The sequence below is a fragment of the Squalius cephalus genome (genome assembly GCF_949319135.1).
Source record: "Squalius cephalus genome assembly, chromosome: 8".
NCBI lineage: Eukaryota > Metazoa > Chordata > Actinopteri > Cypriniformes > Leuciscidae > Squalius > Squalius cephalus.
The window spans coordinates 20,805,901-20,822,520 of NC_137129.1; the positions used below are offsets into that span (position 1 = coordinate 20,805,901).

General features: G+C 40.6%; 1 protein-coding gene across 1 annotated transcript; it reads right to left on the reverse strand.

Moving 5' to 3' along the window:
* Window positions 1-9,509: 9,509 nt before the first annotated feature.
* On the reverse strand, window positions 9,510-11,800 carry stmn1a (stathmin 1a). The gene is made up of 5 exons (XM_079878095.1): window positions 11,779-11,800; window positions 10,586-10,630; window positions 10,293-10,465; window positions 9,780-9,971; window positions 9,510-9,700 (listed from the first exon to the last, which is right to left on the reverse strand). The coding sequence occupies exons 2-5, from the start codon at window positions 10,599-10,601 to the stop codon at window positions 9,635-9,637; spliced, it is 447 nt and encodes a 148-aa protein (XP_079734221.1). The 5' UTR covers window positions 10,602-10,630; window positions 11,779-11,800; the 3' UTR covers window positions 9,510-9,634.
* Between the last annotated feature and the right edge of the window lie 4,820 nt (window positions 11,801-16,620).

Genomic DNA, 16,620 nt, shown 5'->3' on the forward strand with positions numbered 1-16,620 from the left:
ACGGTGTCTGTCACATTTTGAACTACATTCCCCACGATCCTTGTCTCGTCATTGCACTCAGCTGTCCCTTATCACTGATCATTGCACTCAGCCATTTCCCCATTATCATTGTCGATTCCCTGTGTATATAACCCTGTCTGTTTTAGTGTGTGTCACGGAGTCCTTGTATTTATCGCGCCACTTCAGATTTCTGTTTTTGACCATTTGTATTGTTCTTGTTTATGTTGGATTGCTACTTTGGTTTTGACCCCTGCCTGGACTGGATTATGATGTAACGGATTCCCTTTAATAAACATACTGCAATTGGATCTACTTTTCCTGTTTTCCCGTGTGTGGATCGTGACAGAAGGACTCCGTCACTAAGATCCAGCGGTATGTATTCTAACTTCTCTTCCCCAGCCACCGAGCGGGAGAGGAGAGATTGTTTTGAGGGAACCCGCCTAGTAATTTTTCGTGGGACCCAGGGAGGTCGCAGAGGAGTGGGTGGTCGAGAGGGAGTCCAGCAATACTCTCCACCATGGCCCCCCTTCGACCCTGGGCTCGTGAGGGACGGATCGGAGCCGCCGTCTTGCCATCGCGGACGAAGAAGGGGGAGGAGGCACACGTCTGCCGATCCAGAGATGGTTCACGTCACGTCTGCTGATCCAGAGACTGTTCACGTCACGTCTGCCGATCCAGAGGCTGTTCATGTCACGTCTGCCGATCCAGAGACTGTTCACGTCACGTCTGCCAAGCCTGTGTCTCCGAACAAGATGGCCGCCGCAGAGCCTGTGTCCCCTGACAAGATGGCCGTGGAAACGTTATTGGACTATTTTTCTAAGCTGTTCAAGATCCTAGAGATTCCCAGGAGTGTTCACGTCACGTCTGCCGATCCAGAGACTGTTCACGTCACGTCTGCCGATCCAGAGACTGTTCACGTCACGTCTGCCGATCCAGAGACTGTTCACGTCACGTCTGCCGATCCAGAGACTGTTCACGTCACGTCTGTCTGCCGATCCAGAGACCGTTCACGTCACGTCTGCCGATCCAGAGACCGTTCACGTCACGTCTGCCGATCCAGAGACCGTTCACGTCACGTCTGTCGATCCAGAGACCGTTCACGTCACGTCTGCCGATCCAGAGAAGGTTCACGTCACGTCTGCCAATCCAGAGACGGTTCACGTCACGTCTGCCGATCCAGAGACCGTTCACGTCACGTCTGCCGAGCCTGTGTCTTCGGACAAGATGGCCGCTGCCGAGCCTGTTCACGTCACGTCTGTCGACCTGTGTCTTCGGACAAGATGGTCGCCGCCGAGCCTGTGTCTTCGGACAAGATGGCCGCCGCTGAGCCGGATCCAGTGTCTGCGGACAAGATGTTTGCCGCCGAACCTGTTCACGTCACGTCTGTCGAGCCTGTGTCTTCGGACAAGATGGCCGCCGCCGTGCCTGTTCACGTCACGTCTGTCGAGCCTGTGTCTTCGGACAAGATGGCCGCTGCCGTGCCTGTTCACGTCACGTCTGTCGAGCCTGTGTCTTCGGACAAGATGGCCGCCGCCGAGCCTGTGTCTTTGGACAAGATGGCCGCCGCTGAGCCGGCGGTGTCTGTTCCTGAGCCGGCGGTGTCTGTTCCTGAGCCGGCGGGGTCTGTTCCTGAGCCGGCGGTGTCTGTTCCTTGGCCGCCCGAGGGGTCTGTTCCTGAGCCGGTGGTGTCTGTTCCTTGGCCGCCCGAGGGGTCTGTTCCTGAGCCGGTGGTGTCTGTTCCTTGGCCGCCCGAGGGGTCTGTTCCTGAGCCGGTGGTGTCTGTTCCTTGGCCGCCCGAGGAGTCTGTTCCTGAGCCGGTGGTGTCTCCGCCATGGCCGCCCGAGGGGTCGTCTTAGCCCTGGCTGCCTGCAAGATCTTCTCTGCCCTGGCCGCCCGAGGGAGAGTCTCCACCCTGGCTGCCAGAGAGAAAGTCTCCGCCCTGGCCGCCCGAGGGACTGTTGTCTCCGCCCTGGCCGCCCGAGGGACTGTTGTCTCCGCTCTGGCCGCCCGAGGGACTGTTGTCTCCGCCCTGGCTGCCCGAGGGACTGTTGTCTCCGCCCTGGCCGCCCGAGGGAACGTCTCAGCCCTGGCTGCCTGCACGATCTTCTCTACACTGGCCGCCCGAGGGAGAGTCTCCGCCCTGCCGAGCCAAAGACTGGTCACGCCACGCCTGCCGAGCCAAAGACTAGTCACGCCACGCCTGCCGAGCCAAAGACTGGTCACGCCACGCCTGCCGAGCCAAAGACTGGTCACGCCACGCCTGCCGAGCCAAAGACTGGTCACGTCACGCCGAGCCAGAGACTGGTCACGCCTGCCGAGCCAGAGACTGGTCACGTCACGCCTGTGCCGTGAAAGCAATGCCAAGTGAGGTGAGAGGCTTATTTGATGAGGTTGAGAGGCTTATTTTATGAGGTTGAGAAGCTTTTTAGGTTGTTGTTGGTCATCCCTGTGGACAGAGCACTGACGAGACTGAAAACTTGGTTATGATCTACTATGTCTCAGTAGCGCCTTAATAATATAACTGTATACCATGTGCATCAAGAGGCCCTTGACAAAGTGGACCTTAACGATGTAGGCCAACAGTTTGTATCTGTAAATGACAGACGTAGGCATCTGTTTGGAAAATTTAGATAAAAGGAAGGAATCAAGAAAATGTAGTAAAATGTGGAAAGTAGCCATAATGGAGTTATAATTTTGGGTGCCAAATAGTAGAATAAAGATTATGTTTTTTTGCTTTGTTTTTTGGTTTATTATTTTTCTCCACAAGTTCTCAAAGTCTACCTCCTTGCAACAGTGTTTTTTTGTAAGTAAATAGGCTACTAACGTACATAGTGATGTTTGTTAATAAACCGTATGGTTGTCCAGCATTTCACATTCCCAGGTATTAACATGAGTGTGAGTATATGTTCGAGGTACTGGAGGACAAATAGTGTTTATAATAGAAAAGGTTTATTTTATTGATTTATTTTTATTGTTTTGCTCCACAAGTTCTGAAAGTGCTTCCTTGTGACAGTATTTTTGTAAGTTTAAATACTAATTAACATAATAATTTATGTTAATAAAACGTTTGGTTGTTCAGCATCACACAGTCTCAGGTATTTTTTTTCTTTTTTTTTTTCTGAGAGTGCATTTGAGATTATACAGTTATACTATCGGTCCCCACCAAAGCTGAGACCAAACCTACGCCCTTGCATGATTAAGTTAAACAAGCTTAAGAGCAGGAAAGAAAGAGTTGTCAACTTGATTTAAAGTTTGGAGAATTATGAGCATGGTTTGCTAAATTTGCAATATTGAAAGGGGGTTATTATTCTGATGTGTACTTTCCATATTAAGATCACTAGTCGTCAAAATTACGGTTAAACAAATAGAAATGCTGAAATATCAAGATAATGAAAACTAATTTTAGAGGGCAACCAAATCATATTATTAAGATTGGGCTTATAAACCAAATTGATATTTACAAACATTGGATGTTGATTCAAGTACCTCTAATGAGAAAGAAGATGATAATTGATGAGCCAAACCCTGGGTGTATGTGCTAGCCTAACCCCTCCCCAAGGGTGACTCTCTACTATGCGCTAAGTATCTGGGTCAAAGAATATATCTACACTGCAAGAAAACTTTTAATAGTATAATGGATTTTTATGTTTGACATACTCTACATAACTGTGACAATAACAGGCAATGCTGAACCAATTTTATCCTCACACTAATAACAATGTTTTATTCTCTTTTTTTTTTTTTTTTTTTAGGGAGGATTCGAGTCTTTTACTCTCTTTAGAGAAAGAAAAAGAAAATACAACTGATAGAAAGCAAAATGTATGGAGAGAGATGCTTGGCTCAATGCTCCTCCGGAGTGTGGCATAATCTAGTCATTGGAAAGGAGACTGGGGGACTTAATTTAGTCACTAGGTAGCATAACTGAGGGGGCTGGATTTTGAAACTGCACAAAGGATAGTGAAAGTGGGGCTTAAATAAGCCCCAGAGGAGGGAATGTAGAAGATTTGATTATTTAGACAATAAGTAATTTAGGTTTATATTTGTACACTATTATTTCCCCTGTCTGTGACTTTGGTTTCACTTTTGGAAGCCTGAAGAAAGGCATGGAATGTTGCTTGCAGCAGAAAATTATATTTTAGTATGTCACATGGTACAAGACCTTTGCCCCAAAATATCTATAGGGTGTTACCATTTTTGGAAAAGGATGTATGGTATATACAGTGAGGAAAATAAGTATTTGAACACCCTGCTATTTTGCAAGTTCTCCCACTTGGAAATCATGGAGGGTCTGAAATTGTCATCGTAGGTGCATGTCCACTGTGAGAGACATAATCTAAAAAAAAAAAAAATCCAGAAATCACAATATATGATTTTTTAACTATTTATTTGTATGATACAGCTGCAAATAAGTATTTGAACACCTGTCTATCAGCTAGAATTCTGACCCTCAAAGACCTGTTAGTCTGCTTTTAAAATGTCCACCTCCACTCCATTTATTATCCTAAATTAGATGCACCTGTTTGAGGTCGTTAGCTGCATAAAGACACCTGTCCACCCCATACAATCAGTAAGAATCCAACTACTAACATGGCCAAGACCAAAGAGCTGTCCAAAGACACTAGAGACAAAATTGTACACCTCCACAAGGCTGGAAAGGGCTACGGGGAAATTGCCAAGCAGCTTGGTGAAAAAAGGTCCACTGTTGGAGCAATCATTAGAAAATGGAAGAAGCTAAACATGACTGTCAATCTCCCTCGGACTGGGGCTCCATGCAAGATCTCACCTCGTGGGGTCTCAATGATCCTAAGAAAGGTGAGAAATCAGCCCAGAACTACACGGGAGGAGCTGGTCAATGACCTGAAAAGAGCTGGGACCACCGTTTCCAAGGTTACTGTTGGTAATACACTAAGACGTCATGGTTTGAAATCATGCATGGCACGGAAGGTTCCCCTGCTTAAACCAGCACATGTCAAGGCCCGTCTTAAGTTTGCCAATGACCATTTGGATGATCCAGAGGAGTCATGGGAGAAAGTCATGTGGTCAGATGAGACCAAAATAGAACTTTTTGGTCATAATTCCACTAAACATGTTTGGAGGAAGAAGAATGATGAGTACCATCCCAAGAACACCATCCCTACTGTGAAGCATGGGGGTGGTAGCATCATGCTTTGGGGGTGTTTTTCTGCACATGGGACAGGGCGACTGCACTGTATTAAGGAGAGGATGACCGGGGCCATGTATTGCGAGATTTTGGGGAACAACCTCCTTCCCTCAGTTAGAGCATTGAAGATGGGTCGAGGCTGGGTCTTCCAACATGACAATGACCCGAAGCACACAGCCAGGATAACCAAGGAGTGGCTCTGTAAGAAGCATATCAAGGTTCTGGCGTGGCCTAGCCAGTCTCCAGACCTAAACCCAATAGAGAATATTTGGAGGGAGCTCAAACTCTGTGTTTCTCAGCGACAGCCCAGAAACCTGACTGATCTAGAGAAGATCTGTGTGGAGGAGTGGGCCAAAATCCCTCCTGCAGTGTGTGCAAACCTGGTGAAAAACTACAGGAAACGTTTGACCTCTGTAATTGCAAACAAAGGCTACTGTACCAAATATTAACATTGATTTTATCAGGTGTTCAAATACTTATTTGCAGCTGTATCATACAAATACATAGTTAAAAAATCATACATTGTGATTTCTGGATTTTTTTTTAGATGATGTCTCTCACAGTGGACATGCACCTACGATGACAATTTCAGACCCCTCCATGATTTCTAAGTGGGAGAACTTGCAAAATAGCAGGGTGTTCAAATACTTATTTTCCTCACTGTATGTGTGAGCTGAGCAAAGGTCTGGAGCTATCTTCTGCAGATCTCGGCTTTGTTGTAAAATAAAGTCTAATATTTCTGGCATCAAAGATCTCTGACAAGTGATTTCACAAAAGAGAGAAATCACAACAAAGTCAGCTTTTGAGAGGACATCTGAAAGGTATATTGTCAGGGTAAGTGGTAGAAAGGTAAATAGGCTGGAAAAACGCACTAAGAAAAGGATTAAGTGACAGTTTGCTGTGATTATAACCTTCAGTTCATTCAATGCTGGGATTGCTCCAGACATTATCATGACTACCTCGATCCAAGAGTGGTGTTGCAGCATTGACTTTACACTGACCTCAGAAATTGTCTGCATGAACTTTTGACCTCTGTGTTGGCCCCACTGAGGGAGAATAATTTCATGAAAATGTATTGAATATAGGCTACACCTTAAAGACACCCACACTCGTGTTTTGCAAGGAATGTGATTTATTTGTATATGCTTATATTCTCTTTTACAGCACATCAGTGAGCATTAAAGAAACAAATCACTATAAAATACTGACATAATGAGTGTAAGTTGCTAATGTCAGCAGCCAAATTAACATAGTTGACAGTCCTGTCAAGAACTGGAGTGGTGCATTTTGTCAGCATGTCAACATTAAAGGAGCCGTATGTAAGATTGTGGCCAAAACTGGTACTGCAATCACTGTATCCCCTCCCCCTCCCCCCTGACTCGAGGTTGCCAGATATGTTGCAGGATCCAGCAGGAACGTAGGCTGCTACAAGGAGCTGCAGCTGTGGTAACTAGAGCAGAGCTGGCAACCCGGATTCCAAAACACTACTGACTTCGTGATTGGTAGATAGATGGAGGGTGGCGCTTCAGGCCAAAACACAAGATGACAACATCAACATCAGTTGAGGGCTGCAACTTCACTTTTTAAATGACAATATTCCTGGCCATACTGCTGTTGTCAGTGATATAAGTATTTGAAATTAACATAATTTCTTAATGTCTAGTGACATATCAGGGCCATTTTATGATTAATTGAAATACATTTCTTACATACAGCTCCTTTAAATAATCTGCACTTAGACTGGAAGACTTGCTTGTGCAATGCTTCCCCCAGTGGATCGAGTTGTTATTAAAATACTGAACATGGTGGCACCAAAAAAAAAAAAAAAAAAAAAGTGTTTAAAATTGTTTAAAGTGAAGAGATAAATATTTCCTTCAGTTTTACATTAGTGTCCTATGTTTTTCATTGATAAAACTACATCCAAATGCATTTTAATTTACCACTTCAAGACAGATGAAGGAAGAAAAAAATTGAAGACAGTTTCAATGGTGCAAAGAAAAGCTCAGCAATAACAAATAACCAACAAAAAAAACAACCAAAAAAAAAAAAACATGTTTGCATCTAAGGTGTACATTCATAAGTAAATATTTAGGTTCTCTTAAGGTACTGTATCAAATTTGCTAGTTATTTGTATACCCAGTAGTGTGACTTGGATTACTAAAGATGAACAGTTTTTTATGCTCTATCCCAATTTGAAGATGAAGGAAACAGGCTATCCATTAACATCTGTACTATGGAGTAAAGTGCTTAACATCCACCAGTCACAATATCCAAGGTAATTTTACCAATGCATAGTTTATACTATCTACTGAGGACAGACAATTGGTTATATACGGCAATTATCTATTATATCTCTCTATCTAGATAGCAAGACCATCTTTGACTTTTTTTTCAGTTTCATAAATCATCCAAAATTTTCAGAGTTCTTTAAAAGAATTTATATACAGTACAGGCCAAAAGTTTGGACACATTACTATTTTTAATGTTTTTGAAAGAAGTTTCTTCTGCTCATCAAGCCTGCATTTATTTGATCAAAAATACAGAAAAAAATGTAATATTGTGATATATTATTACAATTTAAAATAATTGGTTTTCAATTTATTATACTTTAAATTATCATTTATTTCGGTGATGCAAAGCTGAATTTTCAGGATCATTACTCCAGTCTTCAGTGTCACATGTGACATCCAGTCAATCACATGATCCTTTAGAAATCATTCTAATGTTCTGATTTATTATGAGTGTTGGAAACAGTTCTGCTGCCTAATATATTTGATGAATAAAAGGTTAAAAAGAACTGCATTTAAAATATATATATTTTTTTAATATAAATCTTCTTTATTATCACTTTTTATCAATTTAACACATCCTTGCTGAATAAAATTATTGATTTATTAAAAAAAAAATAAAGAAAAAAATTACTGACCCCAAATTACTGACCAGTAGTGTATATTGTTGTTATAAAAGATTTCTATCTTGAAAACATTTGCTGCTTCTTTTTTTCTTTTCTTTTTTCTTTTTCTTTTTTTTATTCATCAAAGTATCCTAAAAAGTATCACAGGTTATGAAAAGATATTAAGCAGCAGAACTGTTTCCAACTTTGATAATGAATCATCATATTAGAATGATTTCTAAAGGATCATTTGATAGACTGGAGTAATGATCCTGAAAATTCAGCTTTGCATCACCGAAATAAATGATAATTTAAAGTATAATAAATTGAAAACCAATTATTTTAAATTGTAATAATATATCACAATATTACATTTTTTTCTGTATTTTTGATCAAATAAATGCAGGCTTGATGAGCAGAAGAAACTTCTTTCAAAAACATTAAAAATAGTAATGTGTCCAAACTTTTGGCCTGTACTGTGTATATATATATATAAAAAAGTTTACAGCAATGTCCACTCATGAGAATCAGACAAGGATCAGCTATAATCACTGCCTGACCAAGAAGACAATGCTTTGTTTCATGAACTGACAAAATACAAAGCCCACAATTCATGGTTTGAAGTCATAAACAATTTTGCATACTCTTATTTGTCACTTGATACGTCACTGATCATATCAATTATTCAAAAAGAACATCACAACACTTAACTATTGGAATTGCCCCATTTCTTAAACCATACCTTGCCTAAACTAGGGGGCAGGGGGACACTTTGCAAACTGGTGCATTGAGATGCATAAAATAAATCTTGAAGAACATGTTGGCGGAGGAATAACACTACTTTCTACACTAGAGGGAGACACAATCCATGATATACCTGATCCTTGGGACCAAATGACACTTAGATGGACTTCTCAGCTAAGCTTTAAAATGATCAAAAACTTTATCCTATACTAAGTTTAAGCACAGATTTTAGGTTAAGAGTGTTAAGTAATATTAAGTTCTAGATGTCTAAATGAATACAGACTTGCTCATTTTCCACTGTAAGAATACCTGAAAGACAACTTAACATTTTTCTAAACTTATGTTAACCAAAGCACAGCAAACACTAGTTTCAGTATTTATTTTATTAAGTACAAGACAACAAGATAACCAAAGATGTCAACATGTATTGCTATTTTTGCATTTCACATGTAAAGCCCTCCAATACACATCCTCAGACTTGTACAAAGAACAGTCATGCGCTTACAGCAAGAAAACCAAGCTCCTAACCTTGTGAAATCAAAAAGCTCAAGAAATGCAGACAGTAACAGGCATGTTAAGGATTTAAGCACATCATACATGAGTCCCTATCAGGTTCTGAAGACAGCTAATATCAGACAATGACAACGCTGCAGTCCAAACAGTTCACAGATTTGTAAAAGGAGAGTTGATGAAGGTGTAAAACCACTGCTATATACAAAACAAAAGCTGCATTTAGTTTTTTTCTGAATATGGACCATGATGAAACCTAACTTTTTCTTTCATGTGAACTCAAAAAAAAAAAAAAAAAAACATAAGATCCCCTATATTTGCCAGTTTCATTTTCCTTCACAGTTGACCTCTTTGGTTTCCTTGTTCTTTCGAACCTCTTCCAGCTTCTTGTCCTTGAATTGAAGCAAAAAAACTATTACTTATTTTTATTACATAAAAGTCAGCTATAAAGCCACATCACATTTACAGTACCTTTTCTTTGAACTTCTCGTTCATGGCTGCCATGATTGCTGTACGGTTTTCTTTATTGGCCTCCATTTTCTGGTTCAGTTTCTCTTCTGCCATCTTGCTGAAATTGTTGTTTTCTTCTAGAGCTTTCTGAAGCACCTCCTTTTCATGCTCACGCTTCTCTGCTAAGTGCCTAAGAACCTCTGCTTCATGAGACTAGGGAAAAAGGGGGGGGGGGGGGGGGGGGATATCTTTATCTATAACTCTCTCAAGCTAGGAATATGACATTGTCAGAAGAAAAACATCAAATGTACCAAGTTTACTCCAATAGTAGATTGAACAGAAAGAGCCCTTTAACACATATCACACCCTTCCATGTACTTATATATGCCCCTTAACAATAAGTGCACTTTCTGCATCTGGACAAAATCTCATAGCCTACACACATTTATTGTTGTGTAACATGCGTGCCATGTAAATGTAATATTGCATGGATTGTATGCAGGGTAAAATGTCTGACAATGTGTAGATATGCACCTTGCGTCTCTCTTCTGCTGCTTCTAGTTTTCTCTGGATCTCCTCCAAGGAAAGATCCTTCTTCTTTGGAGAGGCGAGTGGGAACTCACCCTTGGCATCTGGAGCAGGACTCCCAAGGATGACCTCAAAAGCTTGACCTGATGCACGTTTGTCCAGCTCCTTAATCTGAATATCTGAAAACAAGCTTACTTTGTTAACTGCAGAATTCAAGGACCATCTCTGCCTCATACTTATCCAGATCATGTCACCTGCCTATTTTTATTTATGTTACAGTATAAATACAAGGATCTTACCACTTATAGAGGCCATTGTTGCAGAAGATACAGGTCAAAGTATGCCTGAAAACAAAATCAGCAACATTAGGGCTACATATTTATTGCACCTTCATCCTGGTCATATTGTACACGTTTACTTGGATATATCTAAATGGAAATACCATAGACTTAAAGCTGAAAATGAATTTCATATAAAAAAAAAAAAAAAAACTATTCTTCAAATAGCTTTTTGCATTTTTAGAAAATTAGTTAACTCGTTATTTGAGGACGCCCCCTTATGTCCCAAACAGCAGGTTGTCAGATTTCGACACTTCTAGAAAACTGGCTGCATCTCCAAACCACAGCCAACAAATTAAGAAATGTAGTTGTCGACAGGTTGTGAATTTGGCGCGCAAATATTTTCAGCTAAACAACTTCGCGGGAAATACTGGCGCGTTTTCTTCAAAAACACAAACACTGCACCGCTTCCTCCCCTCAACACTCTACCTGCACGTGTGAAAACCACATAAAATGGCATACTTCGTATAACGTTACACGTTGTATCCGTTGTATGTGTTCCTACGCTAGAATAAGACAATAAGTGCACTTTGTGGATAAACAAATGCGCTTTTTTTAGTAACGCAGAGAGAACAGATCCAAACAAAGACAGTCAATCGGGACCGCGTGCACAGCTTCGCCCAGCCCTTTCTACAGCACCATGATCACACAATAACACATACAACATCATGCAAGCCTTCCATTTGCGCGGTACTCTGACCTACAACGATGCTTTAATGCAAATTAATTACATGCACGTAAACACGACATTGATGCAGAACAAAACATACTTTTTGAAACCATGGTGTTTCAATCATATGGAGACCAAGCATTAAACGGGCATACTGACACATTTCAAATGCATGAGTTAGAGACTACTTTTCGAAATATAGGTCAGAATTTGTGAGTTTTCAATATTGGTTTCAAAATACCTAAATTTTATGCTAGATTTTATATATAGGCTGTTTACTTACAACCTAAATCAACACAACTTTCAATGCAGGCATCTTAAACCTTGAAGTGCGAGTGTTAGATTAACTTGCTGCATTAACAAAAAATAAAAACATGCATGCTATAAATCTACACGTGAATTCTCCGCATATGGACACATCGCAAATGAATATCCAGCCTGCCAATTGTTCAACGATTTTTTCATAATAATGCAGGCACACCTACCTTCAGACAAAAAGATCCAGGTTTGATCACAAACAAAGCTAGCCTCGCGCCGTTTCCTCGCCTCGATGCATGTCAAGTTCGCGCATAAAAGGGTCGAATTTATGTCGTCACATCATGTTCTTGATGCCAATTGGCTGCGCTCACTGACTCCCGGATAATGTAGTTTACAAAACCATGCGGGGAAGAATTTATTTATTGCCATTTGTGCAACTATTTAGATTCAGTGGCCAACATTGGAAGACTATATATATATATATAAACCACAGAAAAAAAACCATAAAAAAAGAGTCAAAACAGTTTCTTCTGATGAATAATTTGTCTATACAGCCTTGTTAAAGCATGAGCTTGTTTTTTGTTTTTTTTTAGCTGAATATTATTTTAGATATAGGCTACATATAAGTCTAAGAGTTCCAAATAGTTTTCCCATTTTTCTCTTTTTGTGCATAATTACAAGACATAGCATTTTTCTTTTCTTTTTCTATCCTTTATCTTCAAACCTTTGTCTGCATGAATTAACTTGAGTGACAATTAAATACCAGCAGACAGTATGTGTGTTCGACATCGGCTGCGGCTGCGATCTGCGAGAGTAGCCGCGTGCAGGCGGGGAGGAGCTGCAAACGGAGACGTGAAGTCGGACACTTTCTGGTTCCGGTAGTGACCACTCACGTGGTGTTTGCATACTTTACCACCACAGCTAAGTGAAATAAATGCAATATTTGCCAAATAATGTTTCAGAGACATTTTCATTCAAAACTTTATGTACTGCTTCATACAGCGTCTGTTTGAACAAGAATAAAGTTAAACATAAGCTACTATCAATGAAGTGGAGTCTACGTTTTTTAATCTGTTTTAATTTAATAAACATGACACAATATAACATCGTAACTACATGAAAAGAGTGTTTACTGTTATAAAAAAAACTGATTTGTGAGAGTTAGAGGTACTAAAGGTGTTCGGATAAACACGAAACACACATCGTTGTCATGCAGTAAATCCGGCCAATCGTGGAACAGCTGTGTCGTCATCAGCCCTCGTGTACCCACAGGTACACGATTCGTTCCACCTGCACGATCCGTTCTACGCATGCGTAGTAGACGCAGTAGAAAACGCGCATGCGCAAATGATAATTCTATTTTGCGATGATTTACGACACTGCACGATCTGTTCCACGCATGCGCATATTTGTACCGCGAAACTTAATTCACTCACAGCGAAAGAAAATGGAGTTCAGCGGAGGAAACGAGAAGTTTGCCCTTTACGATGCCGTTAGGCAATATTTGGTTGACGGGTTAACGTTAGTACGTGGCATTGAAGAAGAAGGTCTCACGAATGGCTGCAAATTTTGTTATAAGAGGTAAGTGAGTGTGGATTTGAAATAATACTCGTTCGATACTTTTTAGGTACCGACCGAATTGCCTATCGAGTATCGAAAAATTACTTCTTGTTCGGTACAATATTTCGATACCTAAAGGGATAACTCGTCAAAGTCGGTGCTTAAACAAATACATAAGAAATGCACGACACACCTAAAACATATGAGACGCGCGCGCGCACACAAACTCTCCACGCACGTACTCAATGAGACGCGAGCACACACACAATACCCTAAAGATGTTGAAAAGTCGATCAAAAGTGTGCCTACATTTCTCCAGGCTCGATGCCAACAGTATTTGCGGTAAAATAATTGCTCCAAAGACCGGTACCACGACAGATATGATGAAGCCCTTGACAGTGCACGGAGTAACGTTAAACATAGAGAAGAAAGTTGCTCCGTCTTTGACTGGTAAATGAATAAGTACCTTGTTGATCACTCTGACAGTATTTATATTGCAATAATGACCTACTGCACGTTCAAAAATGTGTTGGTTAGTCAGATTTGTATTTTTTTCAGTAAGGAAAAGTGATGATTTAATCGTGAACTTAAAACATGCTATGTTACAAAAGATTTCTGTTTCAAATAAATGCTGTTCTTTTGAAATTCTTATTCATCAAATAATCATGAAAACATTTATCATAGTTTCCAAAATATTTAGCAGCAAACTTTTTTCATATTTCTGAAGGATGTGACACTGAAGTAATGATTTTGAAAATTCAGCTTTGACATCACAGGAACAAATTACATTTTGAAATATATTCAAAATAAGATTTTAAATTGTAATACTATTTCACAATGTTACAAGTTTTACTGTATTTTTGACCAAACAAATTCAGCTTTGGTGATCATGAGCTCTTTATAAAAAAAAATGTGCACTGGCTAAGGAGCATGAGTCAAACTGAAAAAAATAAAACCAAAGTTTTCTTAGGTAATGTGTTATGTAATCTTGTTAAAAATGGATTTCATAAAATTGGTATCAAAAAAGTATCGTTCAGGAACCGGTATCGGAGTCAAGGTATTGGTATCGGTATTGGTATTGGTATTGGTATCGAAATTTTTTGAACGATACCCAGCCCATATATAAGCATTGTTTTAGTTAACACGTGTGAGCATGTCAGTAACGTTCCATCTCATCAGACATAGTAACCGCCAACATTTTTTCACCACACATGTTTGCATCCCTGAACAAAGACACGTGCACATAAGTGCTGTATTGTAATACCAAACAAAGCATCAAAATTATTACGTAACATTAACAAACATTGTTTGTCTATCACAGAAAAGTAAATTATTCTACATTGGCCCCAGTGCTCAATTCATGAGGCTGGTTGTGCTGTCTGATGAGCAGAGGCGGGCTGTCCTGGAGGAGTGCCACAACAACCCTGGCACAGGGAACCATGGGGGCGTGAGAGCGACCATGGACAGGGTTGTTGTGGGGTACTACTGATAATATAAAGGCAGATGTGGCAGACTGGGTACTTTTTTGGAACTTTCATGGAATTTTTCACTTTAAATTTTGGAATTTAACACTATGGCTCTCAGGCAATGAATTGATTTAGTGGCTTTGTTTGACTTCAGATAATTATTTGGTCTAAATAATAAATGTATCCATCAGGTCAAAAGCTGTCACAGATGCCAAAAGAACGACCCCATAAAGACTGTGTCTCCTGCCCTTCACCCTATTAAGGTAGAGCTTACCTTGGTGTACCACTTGAAGCAACAAGTTAGGTGATGTGGTAATATTACATATCTCTACAGGTGAAAGAGCCGTGGGAGGTGGTCGGTATGGACCTCATTGGTCCACTGAAAAAAACCATGAAAGACTATCAATACGTCCTCACGGTGACAGACCTCTTCACGAAGTGGGTAATCGCTGAGCCTTTGAAGTGTGGCTCCAGCACTGAGGTGGCTGAGGCACTTGTGTCAAACCTCTACAAATTTGGTATGGTCCGGAAAATCATCACTGACAGGGGCCGTGCATTTGTTAACGAGGTATGTGTCTTTATTACCCTCTCCCTTCACACAGGACATATGACGTCACCACAATTCACGCTGTTTTAAGTGGTCATTGGTCATTTCTGAGACCAATAAATATTGAAAATTACCATGTGTGTCTGAATTATGTACAGCTTAATGCACACATATTTGCGGCGCTGAACATCAAGCATGCCATCACAAGTGCATACCATCCCCAGTCAAACCCCAGTCAAATCAAAAGTAAGTGTGCCATCATGACATCCTGCAAAACAGTAAAGTCAACTTTAGCCAATGTATACTAAAGTGCATGTAGTAATTCCTTTCTTTGTTGAAGGATGAGAGAACTAATCAAAATGTAAAGAGGACTCTCAGAAAATATGTTAATCAGCACCATGATGATTGGGACATCCACCTGCAGGCCATAGTTTATGGAATAAACACTGCAAAACAGGTTATTATTCAAAATGACTAGATAACGTATATTGCATACATGTTTTAAGAGTTTTATTTATTTTTTAAATTAAAAAGTTTTAATTATTTTGTGATTTGATGCAAAACTTTGTGTTTCAAATTAGAGATCCACCAAGTACAGCCCATACTTTTTAATGTACAATAGGCACCCCCGTCTACCACAGGCATTAAATGTCTGTGAGACAGACGCTGCCTTTGAATTGGCGGACCCAGAGGAGGAGCTGGAGCTAAAACTAGCTGGAGTCAAGGCCCTCAATGAAACAGTTTGTTCAGAGTTGTGTGGATGACTTGTTCAATTTGAATAAGAATGTTTGCATAGTAATATATTCTTATCTTTAAGGTACGGAAAAACATTGAAAAGGCACAGGGGAAACAAAAAAAGGCTTTTGAGGCAAAGAAAAGGAAAGGGGTTCGCCAGTGCTCAGTTAAGGCAGGGGACGAGGTCCTAATTGGGGAGCCCAAAAAGAAGGTGAAGAAGGGAAATTGTTTGCAGGATCTCCACCAAGGGCCATTCACCCTCACATCCCTGACAGAGAAGGGTGTGGCAAGTGTGGCTGTGTCAGGGAAAATAAAGAAAGTTAATGTTGCTCAGTTAAGGCCCTACTTTCGGCCACAAGGTATTGTAATAATCCTACTTGGTGACATAGCAAATATAAACATGACACTTGACAATGACGATTAGTATTTACTTTCCTGTTGTGTAGATCATTAGCATGAATCTGAGGGCAGCCAAAATGATGCAGAAGACATTGGACTGGTGGACCACCAGTATGCCAATAAAGGTCCACTGTGGTCCAAGAGGTTGTGTCCTCAGCAAGAACAAGTGGTGAGTGCCAAAATAAACGGGATTGTTCACATGCACAGCTTGTTGATGTGCTTTAAATAATAAATGCATAATTGCTCATTCCTAACAGGGATATTTTTTATTTCTAGCTGACCTATGTGCTGGACAGAACACGTCCAGCAAAATAAATTGTTGTTCTGGATGGCCCAGTTTGTCTTCAAAGGGAGGACTTTT

Coding starts and splice junctions, on each gene's coding strand:
- stmn1a (XM_079878095.1), bottom strand. Junction 9,972..10,292: donor CAGCAGAAGAGAGACGCAAG/GTGCATATCTAC, acceptor CTTTTTCCCTAG/TCTCATGAAGCAGAGGTTCT. Junction 9,701..9,779: donor ACGAGAAGTTCAAAGAAAAG/GTACTGTAAATG, acceptor CTTCAATTCAAG/GACAAGAAGCTGGAAGAGGT.